This window comes from Melanerpes formicivorus, unplaced genomic scaffold (genome assembly GCF_026170545.1).
Source record: "Melanerpes formicivorus ecotype bairdi unplaced genomic scaffold, bMelFor1.0.p_v2 SCAF_6, whole genome shotgun sequence".
Lineage (NCBI taxonomy): Eukaryota > Metazoa > Chordata > Aves > Piciformes > Picidae > Melanerpes > Melanerpes formicivorus.
Window position 1 is genome coordinate 10,672,514 of NW_027142358.1, and position 22,790 is coordinate 10,695,303.

The following is a 22,790-nucleotide window of genomic DNA, read 5'->3' on the forward strand; positions in this document are numbered from 1 at the left end:
TTTCCTGAATAGAGACTTTGGAGTGTAGCAATAAATTCAGTCACTGGGAAAGTAAATGCAACTGAAGTACCCTTAATGATGGTATTGTGTAGCTGTTATGGTTATAATCCCATTACACGGACCTTTACCTTGAAGGCCAAAAATTCATTGAGAAATTAGTTTAATCGGAAGGGGCATTACTTAAAGCATTGTGTTTAACTATGACCAAATAAAAAGATGAAAGATGATTTAAGTTTGAAAAACCAAGAAACACAAACTGGAGTAGTAATAATTATAGGAAATTGCACTTTTGCCTATCTTGCAGACCTTCTAAATTTGTATTTTGGAACAAACCACACAATGGAACCATTCCTGGGGGTCCTCCTTGTTATTTGTATCACAGGCATGTCTGAAACTTGCCATTAAGGATGAGGCCCCCAGTTCTGCTTTACCTGCAAATATTAAAAAACTACACCTGAATCAAGAGTTGTCAGTCTAAATACCTGAACTAAAGCCCAGTGAAGTCAATGGGAGACTTTCAATTGATTTTAATGATTTGGTTCAGGAGCTAAGTTAAGTATTTCTAAGAAAAAAAAAATCAATATTGTCCCACAGTGGTAATGTTTTTATGTGCTTCTATTGATTCCTTTGTCATAGATTAGAGGATACGTTGGCACTGTCAACAGATGAGGATTCAACAAAGTAATTTGATTTATTAACGCCGTTTGATTAACATCTGCAGTAGCAAGTATTTATCAACTGTCAGCAAACAAAAATTCAGCAGAAGGATTACCACAAAAATGACATAGCACAATGTGAGCTGAAGTTCAGTAGGAACAGGCTTTCCTTAAAACCAGTTTATGTCAGAGTCCTACATGATGTGCTCGGTGTAAGGTGAGTATTCAGAAACTTGGTGTTTTTAAATCAGCTATATCGTCAGGTCTAAGAAAAGCTCTTTCCTCTCCTAAGTACCGTAACTTACCTTCTTATGTGATTTTGGTGAACATTGCTGTGATAGTATGGTTATAAAAATTACACCCAAATTCTCAAATGAAGTTGAACTTACTTTGCCAGTTATGCTTTGTGATTTAACAGTCCATCTTTTTCTAACTAATGACATTGAAATGCACCATTCTATTTCAGAAGTGCATTGCTGTGTTTATAGCATCTGACTTAAAAATGCAAGTCCTGGGACACCATCAACAGGACTGCTGGTGTTGGCAGTATTTGCCTTCTGATTGTTCCGTTGAAAGCCCTGACATTTAGCTTTGACACCTTATAAACCAGATAAAAACCTTCAGTCCTCTCTTTGGAAGGATTCCTCAAAGTCTGGACCTGTAATTCAACTTGACTTATGTATGGCTGTTTGAAAAATAAATAGTTCATACAAGTCAATAATTATATAGTAGCAGTCTAGTGGTGCAGAACTTTCCTGCTACATAATCTATTATGTTAGTACCTTACACTTTTTCACATGATATTGTTTCTGGGTTTACTAGTAATGACTAGAAAAATCCCCAAGTTTAAAATATCATTTCCTATCTTTGAAAGGATCTTTTTACCTGGAAGAACATTAGAAAACATTCAGAATTTTTCTGATACAAACCCAAAACTACAAGTGAGAGCTGGCATAGTATAGGATGGGTTACATATTTTTCAAACCAATGTAAAGCTTAATTTGCTAACTGTAGTCATTTATTACATAACTTGTTACAGTAGGAATAACTTAAAGAGTTTAATCAATTATAACAAAAATGTGGATAAAATGTAAGTCTTATCAGGATCACTAAAATAATGGGACTTTTGTTTACAAGGTGTCGATTGGTTTTAGAGGCTTTGATAATGACTCCAGACAGTCAATAAATACAGAGACTTTTACATTGCCAGTAGGAGCCAAACTAAATTATCTAATCTTTTTAAAATGACAGACAACACAATGAACTCTGAACTTAATCCCCTCCAAACATTAAGGAGACAGTATAGTGCTTAAAGTACTATTCAAACTCAAACCCTAAATTAAAAAAGAAAAAAAAAATCACTAAGTGTCTGATTTAAACACACAGGAAAACTCAGAGCTAAGGCTAGATTTCCTTTCTATTGTGCCTGGGCAGTGGTCTGTGGTGGGCTCCAAGTCTGTCATAGCTTGTCTTGGACAAGGAAAACACCTGCGTGTGTGAAAAAAGAAAAACCAAACTCAGTAAATTTACTGTGTGTCTCTATTGAGTAAATGTTCCCCTATGATATTGCAGAAGTCATGGGGATAATGCATAATTCTACTTCTCAGGTGACAGAATTTGTGCTGCTGGGCTCATAACTTCTAAAAGTGACACATGGGTTTTAAGGAGAATAGGGAACTGTAAATGTAAAGCTTACATTAGACTGAGAGATAGGTGAGAAGGGTGGCAGGCAATAGCTAACATACAAGTTTCTTGTGGGACAGTAGCTCCAGGCATAATTAGTCACTAAGAAAATTAGCTCTTTGCTTGGAATCTATGAAGAAGGTGAAAATTTTTTTATAAAATGACACCCACTATGGTTAAACATTTCACAGAATGTTAGGGGCTGGAAGGGCCCTCAGAGGATCATCTAGTCCAACCCCCATCTCAGAGCATTTCTCTAATGCCTGTTAATAGAGAGAAAAGACATGCATATTTATTTGATAACTACCTATTTGTTTTAAAATAAATAATAGGATTGTCTGACAGCAGGACTGTTTCTTCTACTATCAATGAAGTAAGAGGAGAGAAAATAAATATATCCTCAAGTTTTTATTATCAAATCTTTTAAGGCAGGTAACTGGTTCCTTTTCAACTTCTTAGAACTGCTATATGCAGTACAACTCTGAATCCTCCCAGTATTGGGGAAGACTTGGTATCACCCTACTTTCCATAGACTGTATCTTATGTATCTCTTTTATTGATTTGTCTTATGAATGTATCTACCTCTCTCACTAATGAAAGAAAGAATGAATCCTTTTCAATGCATCCCCCTTGCTGCCCAGTGTAAAAACAAAGAGCTTTGTTTTTATTCTTAACGTGACCCAGATATCTCTGCTGTCTTTCCTGGGTAATTTGAGATAAATGGCATTAAATCTCTGCATTTATTATTAATACCACAAAATAGATAATATTTCCTGAGATCTTTTCCAATACCTCTCTATATCTCAGGATTATTGCTGTACGCAAAGTGGAAATACAATTTAAATAATCATTTGGACTTTAAATAATCAATTTCTAATTACTAAAATCTGTTTACACTGCTGAATGTCTTTTGTTGTTCTGCAGTTTGGTAATTTTGTTGTTCTCATTATCTTGTTAAGTTACAGTATTTGCATATGAATGGTTTCAGGTATTTTACATTAGTAACAACTGATTCTCAAGCCACAGATTTCCGAAGCTCCCCCTATCTGTGTTTTGCCATGATTAATTATTTAAGCTTGTCTCTCCTGCAGTGCTTGTGGGTCAGACTGTAGTTACTTGTTGGTTGAGTTGTCACATGGATGAGCTATGTTATCAGAACAGCCTAAATCACATAATGGATTGTTATTGAGAGATGTGAGGTCTGTGTTCTCAGGATGAGATCAATCAGCAAAGGTGCGTGTGTGAGTATTTCTTTGGTATCAATATCTGATATTTTAAAACATTTTCTGAAGTCTGTCTTTGTGCTAACTTTATCCAAGCTGTGTCTTGACTTCAGGCTCCAGCTATTCTAATTAATTTTGCTGACCTACCACAAGATTCCAAGATGTTCTAACAAAAATATCTCAAACTATTTTCTTTAGAATAATTTTGTATAAGTGTGGCTGGTGTGATGTTGTTAATTTGTGCTTTCTCTTGTGGTAATGTGTGGTTAAATTAATAAAATTAAAGGTCTTTTAGATGTGGCCCTCAGTGATATGGTTTAGTGGTGAACATGGTAGAATAGCTTGGGCATGATGATCTCAAGGATTTTTTCCAACCTGAATGATTCAATGACATTTCATAGCACTTGACTTCATGGCACTTTTCCTTTGCAACAGTGTGTTTCTATAGTTGCCTAATTAGTATTTCCTGAGCCAGAGAAGAGCTACATGTTTTATAATGAGAAAAAAAAAAAAAAAAAAAAAAAAAAAGGAAGATGCTTGAACCAGAACCCTGCCAGGTGCTGTGCTGGGTGAAAATCCACAACTCCTGTTTTATAGGGATGCTATTTCCCACCCCCCACCCCCCTTTAATTTCTTTAAAACTTTTATCTGTCATTCTAATAGATTATTTCCTAAATGTGTCCCTCTTTAGTTACTGTACATTTATGGGCAAGTACTGCAGAAAACCTTGTAATAGGAAAGTCTGTGTTAAAGAGCTATTCTTCTGGTCTTGAACATCTAATTGGTATTCAGTTTATTCAGGTATTGCAGAACCTACAATGAGTGTCTATAGGACATACTGCATCTTTTACTCTCTGTGGCTCTTTCTCCCACCCTATTTTCTTTACCATGTTGTCCCAATATGTGTTGTGTATGTGCAGTCCCACCACAGATCAAATTATAACTGGATTAGTTATAGGCATTTGTAATTTTTTTGGCATGTTTGTATCAGTGGTACCAATGAAAGAGTTTAAGAAAGTTGAATGACCCTAGCTGGCATTTTGGGCAAAGCGTCCTTGGCAGGGGCCAGACGGCACAGGAGTTATGGGCTCACTATGTTAACCTGCTGTGGACTAGCTATAATGAAACATATGTAATGAAACATATGTAATGCAGCCCCATCAACCTTTCCTCACCCTAGCAGAGTGTCAGGGACCAGCTGGTTTGGCTTGCTGTGCTGCTGTTATAGCTGTATCAATCGTTGGGCCAAGCTGCCACCATGCAGTGATGTGTGTGCTGGGGACCAGCTGGTGGGCTTGGGGCTGGCTTGGTGATTCAGTCTCAATGTCTGAAGCATTGAGCTTCCCTATCATTTCTAACAGCCTCTCATCATGGTGCTAGCCCCCAGTATGGTTGGTTCAGCTTTGGTGTCTCCGAAAGTCTTGGTCTCCAGAATGGAAACCAAGTAGAGCTTTCTAGAAGAAATCCCAGGTGTGTACAGGCTTTTTTTTTCTTCCAAGAAGAGCAGCAGTTACTGTATCTTTAATTCCCAGCTGTGCAGCAATTAAAAAAAAAAAAAAAAAGTACTTACCAGCTTTCTACTTTTCTAATTGATCAGACCCCTCCCTTACTTTGCCAACTGTATGCATATTTATAGCCGTGTAACACTATACCAGATCTGCCTTTGTTTTTGTGATTTATGTTTTTTTTTCCTTAAACGGGAAAGCATTCATTATCAAATGTTGTGAGAACAATACAGTGACTGGAGGTTATTTTATATGAAAATATTGTTGATTGTTCCTCCCCTAGAAATCTCTCTTGGCAGCTCACTTCCTGCCAAATGAATCAGCAAAAACTACTCATGAAAGTTGTTAATATATAATACAATCACCTAGCACAGCACTTGCTCCTTATCTGTGAAGTCCTTTTGTGATCAATGATTCACATTACCTTTTGATTGTAGTCTCTGAGCACAGTCTCTTAATATGAATTAATGGCCTTGGAATTTCTAAATAAACACTCCCTTTTGTTTAGCATAATTTCCTATTTTCTTAGCAAAACAGAGTTGTATTGTAATTGTTCAGTTTTCACTGGAAAAGCTGTTTGTGGCCTGGAATGTTCTCAAAAAACAAGCAGTTCCTTTCAGATCTATTAGTGTTGATTTACAAGGTCTAACCAACTATGTTCATTGAATGTAGCTACGAAATAGTAGAGTATGATACTGTAAGTAATGATTCCTGCATTAATTTTCTGGGGAAAATGAAAAAAAAAAAAAAAAGATTTTCTCTTGAAGTATGGTTCTGTTTGGCAATGGGGGCTTTTTTTGATCTTTCACAGTAGTAAACCCCAGGTTATCTAAGCAGGCTATATTGCCAAGATATTTCCTCTAAATCCTCTCTGTGTTGTTAACGGTAGTGAACAGTTGGGCACGGGCTGTTTAGCAAAAAAATAGTTCTGAAGATTTCCTCTGGCCAGATCTGACTAGCAGGGTAATTAAAATACCAATCATCACACAGTGGTAAGCTCATGTTAATTATACCCTCTTGCAAACTTCAATAAAGTATGAGTGAGGTAAGCGGCTGAAGTGTAAGCCTAACCTGCAGAGAACTGGTGCAAAAAAGCTATTTGATAATATTCCTTTCTTCTTTTTTTTTTTTTTTTTTGAGGCAGAGTTATTGTACTTAGGTCAGTTAGAGGGAGTTCTAACTAAACTGAAATAAGAACCTGAGAGACTGAAAATACCTATGGAGACATCTAGTTTAATTAATTGTCAGCTCAAGTGCTCCAAGCTTATTTTCAGACAAGTGATTATTGTTTCTTTTTTCTTTCCCCAAAAGCATTTAAAGAATATAGGCCATGGTAAAAATGATCAAGCTTTTGAGTAATTTATTCGTGGTGGTTTCAGTCAAAGAGTTTTAGTTTGCAGTGAAGATAGGCTCAGAGTAGATGTGGTGTCCATCAGTCACTGTGGTCCAGTTGACAGAGCAACTCGCCCAGCCAGGGTCACTTGGCCATCACCACTCAGGTGTCTGTCTTTGTAAGATGTTATCTAACATTATACAGCAGTGTCTCCTTCAAATATGAAATTCATATGCTGTGCTAAGTTCTTTGGTGTGAATTGTTAGTTACTTTTTGTGTCTGCCCAGAGCTGGGCTGAGAATTATTTGATGGTCTGTATGTGGCAATGAAAATGAAATAGTACTCGTCCCTCTATGACATCGAGACTTATAAAAACATGTATGATGAGAGTGATTCTTCTTTAGTTCCTGCTGCTGTCAGACAGAAATACCTCTATTCAGACAGCAGTCTCGATGGCTTTATTGACTGTTACAAAGATAATATCAGCACTGGCTGAGGATCTCTCCTGATATTTTTAGGCACAATAAAGATGTCAATGAAATGTCAAAAGTATTTAGTGATGTACTGCCTTCCTAATGGGATAGGTGTGTGTTGTTTAGTGTAATTCAAAAGTAACAGGTGTAAATGTGCAATAAAATGTTATTTCCTTAACCTTTTGCTGACGATTGTTAGATATACTGCCCAATTCTTAAATCCAGTGTAATTAGAACAAACCAAAATGCATGCACACATTTTTTACCAGAATTCACAAAGCATAATTCACTTAAATGCTTTGAAAAAAAACAAAGTAATTTCCATGCTGGTAAGTAATATACTGGCAGTATGGAGTGATCAGGAAAGTCAGCCACCTTAAAAGAATACATTTTATCAGATGCTTGCTAAACATGTTTTAGTAGTAATGCACTGCAGAGAGACGGCAGCCATTCAGTTCTAGAAAAGTCAGATTATTAGTCCTGGTAGTACTTTGAGTACTAAATTCTTAACACATTTCCTTTGTCCTATGGTGTTTATGCAATACTTGACAATAAATGCTATTTTTTTAAGTAGAAATAACAATTTTATATCCAATAAACTAAAGCACACTTTGTCCTGAAAACTATTGTAATCAAGTGCATCTGTGACAACTTAAAAACATATTAATTTGCAGCAAATATCTGCGAATCCTACACAGAGGCCTTCTACCTGATATGGAGAGGCCATCTTATAGTTCCTAAAGGTTAATATCATATTTCTCAATATGTCCAAGTATTTAATCTGAAAAAGCAGTAGATTATAAAGATCAAAGCATAAGAAGTAGCTAACCACTATGCTTTCTATTAAAATTATTATAAAACTCCTATTTCATACACAGTCACATGGTTTTATTTAAAAAAAGGGGAAAATGTCAATTCAATTCAGTGTAATGAATGAAGAGGCCTAGAAAGATACCAGCAGTCCCTATTTATAAAGAAGAGATTGCTGTCTTCAATGTTTTGTAGCCAGATCAGTCTTACACTCTCCAAGCATTCCATTCAGCCCAGCCTATATTGTACATGGGTTACTAAAACATCAGTTACAGTGAATTACCTGTTCCTGCATAGCTACTCTTGCTATATTTGCTTGGGCAAAGGTGCCTGATTCCTGGTGGCATAGTCTTGAGCATTGTATTTGTCTGGGCTTCCTATTCCAAACTGTCAATAGTACATTTGAGACAAATAATTTTGTCCTGGTCAGATGGGCCAGGCTGAGCTAGACACAGCTGTATTGTTGATAGTAAGATATAGGTAAGTGCATGCTGGTGATTAGAAGTGTTTGAGGGTGTGGAGAAATCAAGAAACAAGTTATTAAACTTCCCTTCTTCCTCCTGGTAAGTCTCTGATGGCAGTACTCAACAAGCACAGGTGGCTATTCAGGTTTACATAAAATTTCTAAAAGCTAAGTGTGTCAAGGCAAAAGATATCAGTGGTAGTTACAGCAGCTCCTTATTTGCCTGTCCCTCCCAAGAACCATTTGACTGTGCTGTTGCTTCATCTGAGAGGCTGGCAGAACTGGGTCTGGCTATCAGAAAAGAAGATGGCATAAGTGGAACAGGTTCTAGGGAGAATGAACTAGTTTGCAAGTGTCCAGTTTGGGGATGAACCCAGGAATGGAGGCAACACCAGAGCAGGAGATGCCAGAGAAATGACTAATGCCATTGTTGTCCTTGTGGAGGGATGTAAAGAGGATGTATCTGAGCAATGACCAATGAAGTAATTTGTTATGGATGGCATTGCATGTGAAAATTATCTTTAGTAATCCCATTTGAGAGTGGACATTTCCCCCCTTCCCTTTTTTCCATGAATCATGCAAAAAGGATTCCAGTCCAACTGGAAAAGAAAATTAAACAGACTTTTGATGATTTGCTGCTGCTAATCTCTCATTGGTAATTTGAAAGAAAAAGTAATCTATGGTGGGATTACATATCCAGTAGGGGATGACTATACTACAGCACATGCTACTCTTTTTGTAATTGTCATGTGGGTAAAATGCATTTTTCAAGCATTAACAGAGGCAGGCTAGATTTAAACTAGCAGTTCTTGGCCCTCTGGTATCTGATTGAGGTTGGGGAAGAGTGGGAATTAGGGGAGGAAAGGGAGAAAGGACATGGTGAAAGTGATTTTGCTTAAGATAAGCCTGTGCATCCTGCTTCACAATCTTGTTGACAGAGCACTGGAACAGGGTGCCTAGAGGAGTTCCGGAGTTTCCTTCTCTGACACTTTCAAAACCTGCCTGGATGTATTCCTTTGCAACCTGATCTAGATGTACCTTTGTTAGCAGGGGGGTTTGGACTAGATGATCTCTAGAGGTCCCTTCCAACTCATACTATTCTGTGATTCTGTGTCACAGTATGGAATCTGTCCTTTTGTCTTTTTGCAAAAAGTCTTTCTTTCTGTGGATAAGGCAGTTCCACAAAGCCTTTTGAGAGTGGCCCTGAAATCATCTGTACAAAGGAAAGGCTCACATATGACTGAAAGATGTGCACTTTGGGCATGTCTAATCAACACTGGGATTATGGAAAAGGTATAGAGAAGTAGAAGACAGGAACAGAGAGGGTATGGTGGACAGATAACACGGGGAAGAAGCAGGATCACCTGCAGGAGAAATGGCTTCTGGGATCAGCTAGATACGCTGCTATATGTTAAAGCCTTCTCCACATGTCATGGTCTTACACAGACTCAGTGTGAGTGCAAACCACTTTGGGGAGACAAACAGGGCCTTGTGCAATTTGGCCCTGGTCGGGTAACCCTAGGGTTACCTCTACAAAGAACCAAGGTACCACAAGACCCACTTCCACAACCAGACTGTAACACCTTTCAATGCGTTCAAGAGGAGATTGGATGTGGCACTTGGTGCCATGGTCTAGTCATGGGGTCTGTGTTGATAGGTTGGATTAGATGATCCTCGAGGTCCTTTCCAACCTAAGTTATACTGTGATACCTACCTATTTATTTGGTCATTAACTTTTTTTTGTTTGCTTCTTTTTATGTTGCTTTGCTTGTTATTAAACACATTTCTTTCCAGACAGCAGTGCTACCTATAACATTCACACCACAAATCCAGAGTATGGTTTATTTTGTTTGATTTATTCCTAAAGCAAGCTTCTGCATGAGTTCTTGGGAAAGAAGAAATTGTACCCAAAACCTCTGCTAATATTGAGCTCACTTAGAATTGTATAAAAACATTCACAAAAGCACTCTGTATACATGCTCCCATCACTGCATCCTTTTACTTGCAAGACAGCGTGTGACGGCTGTCCAAGGCATCTCTGATTTACCTGGCCTGCCTGTGCTCTGCAACAGTGGCAGCAGATGAACTTTCTTCTATCATGTGAATAAGCTTCAGATAATACAGTATAACGATTTTTGCAGTTTACTTAGGGTCACCTCATAACTGATAAATTACCACTGAATCTGGTGTTTGTTAAGGTTAGGCGTAGTTATAATACCCTTTTGCCTGCCTTTGTGTGACATCCAGTGGCTGGATGGGTCAAGCACAGGCTCCCATTTCTTGTGAAAAGTTGTAAAAATGGCTCACGCCTCATTTAGAACAGGAAAGCAGGAAATGTATTGAAAATTAATGCCAACAGAGAAATTGCTTGATTTTGGTTTAAAAATAAACAGATGACTAAAGCAGCTTGTTTATGGGAACACATTACAGATTTGTATGCAACTTATAGTCGCCTTCAGAGCTCTTTCCCACCACTATTGATACAAACTCCTCAGTGTTCCTGCTAGGCATGGAGAAGTGAATAAACAACGTATCACCCTGGACAGAAATGAGTCATTTTTGGTTTCCTGTATTTAACTGTTGACTGTACCATGAGTATCAAGACTCTCATCCATTTTGCCAGGAGCAGTATTGAAATAAGAGACAAATTTTCATTAAAACTTTTGAACTATCCAAATACAAATTGACTGCCACGTATTATTGAATTTGGTTTATAAAAAAGCTGTTTAAATGGAAAGATCTAGAACTCCAGGCTCATGTTTGAAGTAACTGCCTGGAATTAAAGTAATTGGTGGCAGTTGTGCGAAGTATTATCTTTGCTGTCACCATAATGACCTTTGACAGCAGCACCTCTCTCAACAATTGTAGTTTTTCCATTTTCTTTTAATTCCTCACAGGTAAGGAATTAGAAACAGTTTTGTTTATTGAACGCTCATATCAAAGCCACAGTTATCTCAGAGCATTTTTTACACTCTGTTATTGTAAGTAACCTCTACTAATGCTGAAAAGACAAGAGCATAAAAGTTTCTGTGCTTTTCCAGTCTCCTTTGCAAGGCTCAGAAAGCAGCTAATTTACTGTGCATGCAGGCTTTTCATACAGCAAAATTAGGAATATTAAAAAAAAATTATTAGTACTTTCAATCTCATAAGACTTAATAGAGAAATAGAGCATTGACACCTAGTGCTTTAAAATGGTGCTTTCAAATTGACTAAATTTCAAGCTTAATATTTATTACCGGTAGACTGTTACAAGAGTGTAAAAGTATCAATTTTTACAGTAAATTTCCTGTTAGGACAAATAAATTGGACGCACTCACAAAAAAGACTGTGCAGGCCTGGATACTGCATACGAGGCAAATGTTACCAGCAGAGACAGGATAACAGCAGCTGTGCACCATTCTTGGACACAAAGTCCTCAGGAGTCACGAGGTTCGCTCAGGATCTCTTTTTTCATGCCTGGTTTCGCTGACTACATAGTCACTTAGTCAACGATAGTAATCACAATAAAAGTCCTCTCCTAAAGTTAGACTAGTTTTACGCTAATCTATGGCAAGGAAAAGCAAGTCAAACCTGTCAGAACTGTATATAGAAGAAAACAAAGATCAGATATATGAAAATGCCCTTGCTGAGATCCAGTCCTTTCAGCTGCCTCTTGGAACCACCCTAAGGTATGCATCTTTTAGATAATAATTCATTGTTCGTGATGAATTTGTTCCATTCTATAGCTGTTCTTTCAGTCAGCCAAATATATTAGAAACCTTTCTTGAATTTAATTTCTATGTGGTTGGCCCTAAATGAAAAAATACAAACCAAGGTCACTTAGCTCTTTCCAGCAGGACAAAGCTGTCTATTACTGAAAGCTGGCTACAGATTCTCTGTGAAGAAATTACTCTTAAACACGAAAACAAGGGGAAGTGTGGTCTTTTGTGTAGAAGTTGTTTTAGTTTGATCTTAACAGCTACATTTTCCAAGAAGTAATTATTTTATTTAAATAAATGCCACTTTTTAATTTTTCTTTTTTTTTTTTTTTTAATCACTAAAGACACAGCTACATGAGATTTTACTGTTAATAGATTATCTGAAGAATCTAATATTTTTTAAAATGTACTGCTTATGGAAACTGCTTAATGGTGAGAGTGCAAAAACAAAAATAATTCCCTTGCTTATTCATCTCTACAAAAAAGTAACACATAAAAGATTATGATGTTCCATGGTTAAGCATACTGTCAGTATCTGCAGAAGAGTTTTAAAAATAGCCTGCTGGTACTGTAGGCGTCAGGTTGCAGTGACTACCAAGCTAAAGAAAGAAAATATAATTTACCCTGAAAAATGTATGTCCATTTATTACTTCAATAACCTGATCATGGGGGGAAAAAAGAGGGAAAACAAACAACAAAAAGGGATGTGGGAAGACTGTTCCTGCATTTAAGTGATTTCTTGAAGGAAATACTACTGCAGTGGTAGTCTGTAAGATTTTTCCTGTTTTCTTTCTGCAGCATGCACTTTGTAAGTACTTGTCTACATTTGGAATAGTACTTGATTTAGTAAGTGTCATCAATACATTCTTTTGAATCAACACTGAATACGACAAATCCACAAGCACAGACAAGATGTCCAGAGTTTTTGGTGCCATTAACTAACTAGTATCCAGGTGTAGTTGCACCTGGGCAGAGAAAAAGATTAATTACAATGATTGGAAGGGTGCCAAATGATTGTAACTGGCTAGTGTCTAGACATTGATGCATTCATAGTTGGAAACTCTTGTTAGTCTCTCCCTGGAAAAGTCAAGTTTTATACTTCAGGCCTGTTTCTTTACTTTGGCTTCCCACTTCTGCACAGATAGTTTTGCCCAGAAAGTAGGTGTACTCTGTCTCCTGAGCATGCAAAACCCAAGGACTAGTTGATCTTTGGCCACAAACTACAAAGTGCATTATTTAAATAGAAAACAGTTCTCCTTCACTGGAAAATGAAGCTTTGCTGTAGCCATTCTTGAGGGCGGTAGGAAACAACAGGCCAATTTCTAGTGAGACCAGTTTCTAGCAGGTCAATGCACAAAATGAAGCTCAATTCTTGTTCTATTTTTTTCCCCGACCCCCAAATTTCTACCACGTAAAGGAAGGAAGGAAACAAATTGGTGACTAAATTTGAACGCAGAAAACCCTGCGGAGCTTCCGCGTTAGGGGTCGGTGCCGCCGGCTCCGCGGCCGTCGACGCACCGCTGTCACCTCCCTGCTGGGACTATAACCACTCGCATGTCCGTGAGCGGCCCAGTTAAAATAAAAAAAAAACCCTATAAAATATTAAAAAACAACCCCAAACCCCCAAACCAACAAAAAAATCCAACAAAAAAACCAAACCCAAAAAACATGCTTGGAAGCAAAACAGAACTAGCCCCGAGGAAAAGGCAGGGTTGGACTCTGTAAGCCTTCAAGGCATCCTTGCATCGCGATGCAACCGGGAGCGGTAAAAGCAGCTGGTCTGTCCATCCACCTGTCCGTCCGTAGCATAGCCGGGAAAGGGGTCGGATTATGCGTGTCTCTTCTGTAGCAGGGCGCTGAGCGGGGCCGAGCGGGTGGCGGCAGGCAGGGGCAGCTGCAGCTGCGTTCGGTCCATACCGGGAGCTAGCGCCCAAGGGATGGAGGGCCTTTGCTGGTCGCCCCCGGAGTAGCACTAATCCAAGGCACCGGCGACCCGCTGCGAAACAGGCGGGTGGGGACCGGTGAGACCTGCTCCTCCTCGCCCGCCCCTTCTTCTCTGTCCTCACCCTCGCCTGGCCCGCTTGCCTCTCTTCGCGCCGGGAAGCCCGCCCCGGCGGCGCCCGCTGCCCCCAGCCCCGCTCCACGGCCGCCTCCGCCCTCGGTCCCTCCCCGGCACCTCCCGCAGCGGCACGGCTGCCGGGTCCCTCCCATCCAAGATGGCGGAGAGTCTCCCCGAGCATGATCGGATACTGCAGGAGATCGAAAGCACCGACACGGCCTGCGTGGGACCCACCTTGAGGTGAGGGGCGGCGGGGGCCGCGGCGCGGGCGGCGGGCAAGGGTTCCCTGCTCGGCCCTGCCAGCCCGTCCACCGGCCCGGTGGACAGTGGCCCGGCTCGGCGCGGCCCGGCCGCGCTTTCTGACAGCTCCTCCCTAGAGACACCGCGAGGCTGCCCGCAGCGCCTCCGGTGGGAGCGGCCGCTCCAGGCCCACAGAGGACACGCATTCCCCGTGGGAGACTGTCGGAGGCCCGACCTCCGGCCTCCTGACTCGAGCTTTACGGGGACGGCGCACCCCGACCCCCCTTGGGATGGCGGAGGGAGAAGGGGCCGCCGCAGACAGGGAGTGGAGCCGGCGTGGCTGTCACTCTCGGGCCGGCGGCGTTTATAGGGAAGGAAAGGCTGAGCGGAGGCTGCGGCCGTGCCCCAGCCCCCGAGCTGCCTTCCCTCTGTCATTGTCTGCCAGGGAAGCGGGGCGCTGCCCGGCTTCCGGAGAGGGTGGGCGCCCTCGCCGAGTGCCGGTATCTCCCTCGTCCCGCGCTGGGAGGGCTCCTGGACATAAAGCATCTCCCCGAGGTGTACTGGTGCCCCCGGGTCTGCGCTAAGAACAGGACCGAAACTCTGCTGGGTGGGTGGGTGTTTTGGGTGTTTGCACCAGTAATTGCAGGGCTTCTCTATATGCAGCCTTTCCTAATGCAGTCTGAAATGTGGCCCGGTGAGGTTCCTTCTGGAAATGTGACAGTGTCCAAAGCATTTCTGAAATGCCATGACTTTGGTGATTTTTTTTTTAATTGATGTGGGTTTTCGGTTGTGGGTTTTTTTTGTTTGTTTTCCATTCAGTTCTGCATATTGCCAAATGACGTTTCCTGCATGTTGCAGAGAGGATTTTCTTAAGCTTTCCTTTTAGAGAGGAATGTGTTGGTGCCCTTCAGTTTGAGCTGGGGCGAGAAGAGCAGGGCCTGCATGGAGTGAATCAGGGTATGGATGAGGTGCATGGGAAAAGGGGATATTCATCCTGGACCTGAGCTGATGCTTTACTGATCAGAGACATCTGAAAGAAGTGAAAAAGCATGAACACTAGGCAAACTGGCAAGAGAGACCTATGAATTTGTGTGTTATCTGTTTGGGAAGATACAGAGAGTTCGTTTGCAGGGGACTGTAATAGGGGGTTTGTGTGGCAGCAGACTGTGGGGTGCTGGTGGCTTTGCCTGGAGAGAAGGTGGTTGCTGAAGAGCATGGGTAGGGCTGGAAAGGGGCAAACACGAGGTACATGGATGGGGAATCTGGTGCTGAGAACTGATGGAAGAGAAATATATGTTGCATAGGAAGTGGGTCATTTCCCACGCAGTGACTTTCTAGTTGGCTGTGTATGCCTGCTGTGGGTCCTCCAATGCTGAGGGTAGGTGGCAGTCTGGCCATTTGTGCAAGGCTGGGGTAAATCAGTACCAGAAGTGCCCAGAGAGTGTGACAGGATGGCAAAGAACTGCTTGTGTATTCAGCCCGGTACTGGAGGCCAGCTTGGAGCAAACTGTGCTCTAATCTTCCCTTGCTGTTCCTAAAACACAAGACAGTACTGGGAATAAAGTGTGGAGGTCTCAAGGAGCTTTACCTGTGAGTGTTTGTAGCTCAGGCTGAGAGAAAGTAGCTGAGATGCTTTCAGACTTGAGTTGTCACTGGAGGCTATTTGATCTAGCAAGCCTAGACAGATTGGAGTTGATGTCTGCAAAAGCCACACTAAAACGAACAACTTAGAAACAAAATGTTAAATATAATTACAGTCTCATAGTGTACAGAACTTATATCAGAGGAACCTTTGTAAAGGACATGCAGAGAGCCAGGCAGCAAAGTAGAAGAAGGCATGTCTGGGAACTGCAAATGTTGATGGGCGCGGGATGCAAAAGGTGGAAGGGACAATATGAATCTCTTATACATATTAAACATATAAAATTATATTTCTTTGTCTATTCCTGTCCTTTCTTTTTCTATCTGTAGCTCATTTATCTTATCTGTTTTGTTATCTTACTGACTTTTCTGAAGGGGAGTTTTGCATTTCTGACTTAGGGAGTTTTTTAGAAGAGAAGTGTGCACTGGTCTCATTTAACCTCTAGTGTTTATTTACAAATAATAATAATAATAAAAAAAAAGGCTAAAGAATAGTTACACCTGGCTGAATGTTTTGGAAAAAAAGTCCAACCAACATCACAGAAATATGCTACTACTTTATAAGAACAGCACTGTTTAAAATCAAAACTGTAGCTATCTGATCAGCTATGCCTGTGAACTGCTGTGTGAAGCTGAAGTCTAAACAAGATCTGCTTCACTGAACAAAAGTGTGAAGGTAAAATGGAGCATTGTTTTCTGCACAAGATTTAGGTTTTGCTTGCTAAACAATACAAATCAAAGAAATGAGCTGAGTAGTGCCATATGCAGTTGCATAAGGATAGCACATAAAATTATCCATTGATTTCCAGGGGTGGAAGCCATTGATGCCAGCTGTCTCATGTAGTGACTGAAATTCCATTAATTTCATTATGTGAAGAGGAATATGTTTTTAATCTATGGTCTGTAGTGCTGGGAGAATACTTACAGCATCATGACATGAAATGAAGTACCAACATACCTACTTAAATATCAGAACTAAAGAATGGGCTTGTGGTGAGCGGTTTAAATAAGTAGCATGAGGTAACACTAAATGCTGAAGATCGCAGGATATGCAAGATCTGACTTATCCTTAATTGCTCATGTCCAGACCTTAGTACCTTCCTAGTGCATCCATGCTTCACAGAGGAAGTGTAATTTTTTATTTTACTTCTTCATGGGCCATACACAGATTCCATGGAAACACATTTCTGCTCTTGTTTTTCTTCAGCATTTCGTTTGCTAGTTTGGTATAGTTGTCTCTGCCAGGGTGGTGTTTCCTATACTGCTAGAAGAGTGGCAGCACTTGTGTTTTTGATATAAAGAATAATAATAATATATATTGACATTTAATTTTATTTGATGTAATTTAGAGATCAGAAACAACATACAGACTGAACCTGCAAGTGATTTCTAGTGCTGGGAACAGGAATGTGAAATGCAGGTCCTTTATAGGAGGAATCAAGGCACAGCTAGTACAATTTTGATTGTTTAGTGCATAAGAAAATAAATGAGCTCCTAAGGATTGCTCTAGATCTCAAGAAATATAAAGTGAAGAGATTGTATTTGACTAAATTAATTGTTACTGTATTTGATGAAATTGATTTTCTTTTAAAATTTCAAGTGGAGGATTTAAAATTGCTGTTATCTAACTTGCATCTCTACATTTAGTGACACACTGAATTATAAATGAGACTTAAATCAGCTATATAGCATACCTTTCATTAAATAGGCAGACTGTGTGTACAGCAGGCCAGGATTAATTAATGTATTTTTTCCAGCAGTCTGTGAAACTTTTTTTCAATGTCTCTCTGGCTTTAATGGCTAACTAAATGAGATTAATGACAACACCCATTAAAAGCTCGTCACTCTCACCTTTTTATTTAATGTGCTAGTATGTTGTAATTCATGTCATATACTGTTGGGCTTTGCAAAACCAGGGAGAATTGTCAGCATATTTCTAATCTTAGTAAAGGGAAAGAAAAGAGAAAGAAAGGCAATTCCTATTTCTCTCTCTCTCAAAAACCAAACCAAACAAAAAACCACAACTCCCTCCACAAAAACCCCACAATACTTTAACAAAAGTTTTTTTCACATTCTCACTGAACTCCATATAAATATAAATTAACAAAACTTCAGGAGTTGATTTCTAAGAGTGTCTTCACACTTCTTGAATACTCTGTTGGATATGCCAGAGTGATTAATAAGATCAGGTCTATTAAAATGAAAATTGCCTTGCCTGCTGATTAGTTAGTTGTATGTGTGCTGAAATAGGTCAAAGTAGAGCTTGAAAGAATAGAAGATGCTCTGCCAGTGTCCTGATATACTGTACTTATGAATCAATGAGCTTGTGGTTATGTGTAGTATTTCAAAGCCCTTTAAAAAAAGTTATTGAATTAACTCTTTAACTTGGCAATGTATTGCATAAGCGTATGGTAGACCTTTTCTGAACACTTCATCTTCTGACCTTCACGTCACTGAGTCTGCATGCATTACCTCTTAGAGAAGTACCTCCATGCCCATAGTTGCTTGACTGAACAACTAATTTAAAAGTAAAATACAATTTAAAAATTATGAGGGAATCAATGATGGGAACTTTGTGGCTAAGGGGAATTTGATGTAGCTGTAAGTGGGATATACTCTGTGATTTGGACCCACAATTGTGGTTCATGAAGTGCTCCCTGAAAGTCAGTATAAAAATGTTTTAAAAGCAACTTCTGTGTTCTTATGCTCTTGAAATCCATCATAACCAGGCTATTGTCTGGTAGATGTTAGAGCCTCTTCTAAGTTGTGCTGGCCATGAAACTTATTAGAGGGCCTCCTATCATCTCACTAGAATGTAGTCTCTGGCTGCAGTGACCAACAAGAGGTGCTAAGCTGATGTGTTTCTGTTTGATACTGCAATATGGCAGGGTGCCCTAAGATTATTTTGTGCTGGTAAAAGACTGTTTTGTCCTTTCCTGATCAAGGTTTGTAAGAAAATTAAGAGGTAGAAATGTGGAGTGAGTGTCTAATTCTTCTGCTTTTACTGAGTTGTGATATACTTTGCAACTCTAAGTACTTTGCCCAGACTGGGAACCATAATTTGTATTTTGGAGATAGTCCTGTATCTATTGAGGGGGCCTGTCCAAATCCAAGTGAACAAAGTTCCTAGAATTCCCTTTGGAGTATGACAGGGTGTTCTGAAGCCTCAGTGTTACTCGTTTTAGAATAATAGAATAAACCAGGTTGGAAGAGACCTTCAAGATCATCACGTCCAACCCATCAACCAATCCAACCCACCTAAACAACTAAACCATGGCACCAAGTACCCCATCAAGTCTCCTCCTGAACACCTCCAATGGTGGTGACTCCACCACCTCCCCGGGCAGCCCATTCCAATGGGCAATCACTCGCTCTGTATAGAACTTCTTCCTGACATCCAGCCTAAACCTCCCCTGGCACAGCCTAAGACTGAATACCACAAGTATACACTAATATTACTATCAGGCATGGTCTGGCTACATGATTCTGTGTCTTTAGCAAAATAGTTAGTAAGTAGTAGCATAGGTAGTGTGAATGACTTCTCTAGACGTGGGAAGATAGTGCAGCATTTTCACAGGCTGGGAAATATTTTTTTCTGAGCACTTGCCCATGGGCTCTTGGGATTTGTGATGTGGTTCTCCAATGACAAAATGTGGTTACCCTCATTTTTTGTCCTGTGGTCTTACTTGTCATGTACAATTGTCTAAAAGCATTTTTATTTGCTTTCAGTGTTTTCGGTTTTGGATTATGAGCCAGCAATTCACATCTTTGTCTATAGCTTACTCTTGTTTTAAATGTAAAGCAAATGTAAAAGGACTCTGAGATCATTAACCAGTACTTTGAATCGGAATTGAAATGGATGGAACATGTATTTCAGTCTTAAGAAGTATGATAATGTTTTACAGTATTGTATTTTTATGATTTGAAAATCAGCAGTGTGTGTCTTCATTAATGGTCTGTCTTCAAGCTCTGCTCAGTTTTCAAGCTAGTATGTTTCATCCCTGGTTCCAGTTCAAACTGGAGTTACAAAGCAGCCCAAAGGAATTAGAAATTCCTTGTGATTGTTTTTGTATCAGGTCACAGAATGTACTTTGATGTATATTTGTGTATCAGTTTATTTGACTAGACTAACTCCTATCTTGCAACTGAGTTGCTATGGAGGAAGGAGAATGGCCTACTGACTGAAACAGTGTATCCTGATGAACTGGTGACTGGCTTGTAGTGTCAGCTGCAGGTTTTGTTACTTGCTGCAGGATTTGATGGTATTTTGTTTACATTAAAAGGCAACAGCTATCTCTGTGACCAGGTTTATCACCATGTATATAGCTATGAAGGAGCAGTATCTTTTTTTAATAGCTAGTCCATTACATGGCAGTAAAAACAGCACAAGAAGAGTGCATCCTGTAGAATGATTAATCTGGCATTTAAATATTCAGAGGCAGAGCTTCAGTTCTCATTTTTCTGTAGGCTAGCTTAATATTTCAGTCAGATTTGCCATTGGTGACCAACAATATTGTAGAAGGTGAGGATTTGTTTCAATCACTACGTTTCAATATAATACTTACCTACTTTTTTATATAGCCTGTAACGGCGGGTAATCATATCTGCAGTGCATTTTTCTGTTGTGCAAAAATTCCTGAGGTTCAATGCTGATTAAATTTGTCATGAAGCATGTGTCTGCAAATCAGGTTATCTTGATCTTTTTAAATGTTCATGCATCAGCTTCTGACTCAGTTTTTGCAGTGTTTTCCAAATGGGCAACTGCCAGGTGATGCTTTAACCTAACTAGCACCCTATATGAATAATACCTCTGAAATGACTCTGCCCAATTTCATAAGTATTACTAAAGAACTTGAAATTACTCCTGTGTTTAGGAAACATGTTTCAAAATACATTAAAGCTTTAAAAATGGAGTTGAACATCTGCTGAGAGATTCAGAACAGTGTACTTGATAGGTCATTTATGAAATTTGTATCATTGTGTCACACCTAAATTTAGCTATCTCTTCATATGAATGGCTATTCACCATCAGATCAGTTAAATTCAGGAGAGCCAGTTGTTACTCATGTTGTTTCTTCATCGACTTACTGCTCAAGTTGATTTTATTTAGTGTCTGTTGACCCAGATTTTGTGCCTGCCATAAGTGTAGGAAATGCATAATTTTACATCCTTCACAAATGCCAGTCACATGGGTACTTACTTGCTTGCAGAATTTTTTTGGAAGCCAGCAGCATACACTATAGCTTTCTGTGTGCATTGTTTAACCTTTGCTCTGAGACTTTGTAACTTCCTTGATACAAATGTCTTCCTAAGAAACCTTAGCATAATTCAATTAAATATAAGCCTGGTTTTGACCTGTGTTAGAGCATTTGCATGTACAAGGCTGAAGTTAACCCAAATACAGTTAAGCAAGTCTTGTCATGTTGCATTTTATGGATTACACTACTGAAATGAGCTCATAAAAATCCACAAGGATTGATCTTTCTTAAATAATGTTTCTAAGATAATGCCAGCGAGGGGTTCGTAAATAGGAAACTATTTCTATGAGTTGTAGTAAAATATTAATTACTACCTAATTAAAAAACATTCAACCTAGCTTTGTATTGGCATCAAGTAATCACATTAGATTTTATCTTGCTCAAGGGCTTGCAATAGCTAGTTACAAAAATCCCGCTGTTAGTATTTCTGGCTATTATGGGGTGATGGTTGAAATGCCCAAACCTCATCACTGTTACCACAGACCGTGGTATAACAATGACATCATGTTAAATTTATTCACCTTAAAGTATACTTAGCAACACTTCCTCATCTTGTCCGTGTCTTCTGAGGAGATATTTGTATACCTGAAAAACTTTGTCATAGGTAGGAAGGAGTTAACATTCTCTCCTGGAGCCTGGATGAAGCCCGCCCTGTGCCTCAACCTTTGGCAGTAATGTCAAACTACTAGCGAACTTAATCACTGACAGAGGTATTAAAGAAAAAAAAAAAAAGAAGCAGGTTTCAGACTGCATCAGCCTCGATGGAAAGATGTGAAGTTAGACAAAGAGGACCTAGAAGATGCCTTAGAATGGTTGTACACTAGGGACCTACAGAGAGGGATAGGATTTTTCTTCCTCCCTTCCTCCCTCCCCAGTGTGAGAAAGGTGTTCAGCTGTAGTACCATGAATGAGATTTTCCACTCTCAGAGAAAATAATTTGCTTGCAAAATTTCAGTGAGTTAACTTGCAATTCTCCCGTGAAACAGTAATAAAAACCTAATAATGCGTATACTGTAGTATGTGTATCTAGGGGAATATTCTTGAACCATTTCAACTTCAAAAAGAAGTGTTTAAACTTTCAATTTGAATACACTCCCTTCTCTGTTACATGCATTCAGGTGTTTCTGTTGGTAGCAACTCTCACTGGGACTTTCAGAGTTCGCACATTTCCTTATGCTTAGAGTGACTTTGAAAGATCTCTACCCCATTGAATTCAGCAAGGCAACGTTTCCTTCTGTGTTTTGTTTTTAGTTAATTTCAACATGAAAGTAACATAATTGCCATTTTTTTTTGTGTTGGACACTTTTTGTTTGCTTAGTAAACTTAGGAAACTGTAATCAGGTAGGCAATGCATACTATCTCCTCTTGAAAGGTTCAGTTTCTGTAGTGTACTGGAGTGTCACCTTTCCCTCAGGCATGAACAAATTTTCTACCACTTAGTCTTTTTATCAAGCAGGTACAGGCCTGAATTAAGCTCACAGAGGGTAGTAGAAGTCAGTTACTTCTGCACTGTTAGTGGTTTCCCCACACTGTTTCCTAATGCTGTGAGTTAGTTTTAGTTGGGCTTTTAAACTAAAACCAGACATTCCATGTAAAGTCACCTTTCATTTTATTCAGTGATCCTGTGAGATAGGAGTGTGGAAAGGATCTATAGTACAGGATGTTGATTTGCATAAAAGAAATACATGATGATTTTCTATTTATACTTTCTATATATAGGCTATGTGAGCTCATAAACAAAAATTAAT

General features: G+C 39.5%; 1 protein-coding gene across 7 annotated transcripts in view; it reads left to right on the top strand.

The window, feature by feature from the left end:
- The window catches only part of EXOC6 (exocyst complex component 6), a 121,393-nt gene that overhangs the window by 18,109 nt on the left and 80,494 nt on the right, over nt 1-22,790 (top strand). For 3 of the 7 annotated variants that reach the window (XM_068139651.1, XM_068139652.1, XM_068139653.1), the window contains exon 1: nt 14,019-14,143. The exons of 1 other annotated variant lie outside the window; for it this stretch is intronic. In XM_068139651.1, the coding sequence (XP_067995752.1) occupies nt 14,061-14,143 (83 nt within the window). In that variant the 5' untranslated portion in view covers nt 14,019-14,060. Of the gene's footprint in view, nt 1-11,526; nt 11,815-14,017; nt 14,144-22,790 lie in introns of those variants that run through there. 3 more of the 7 variants (XM_068139657.1, XM_068139656.1, XM_068139654.1) reach the window with 3 other exon arrangements.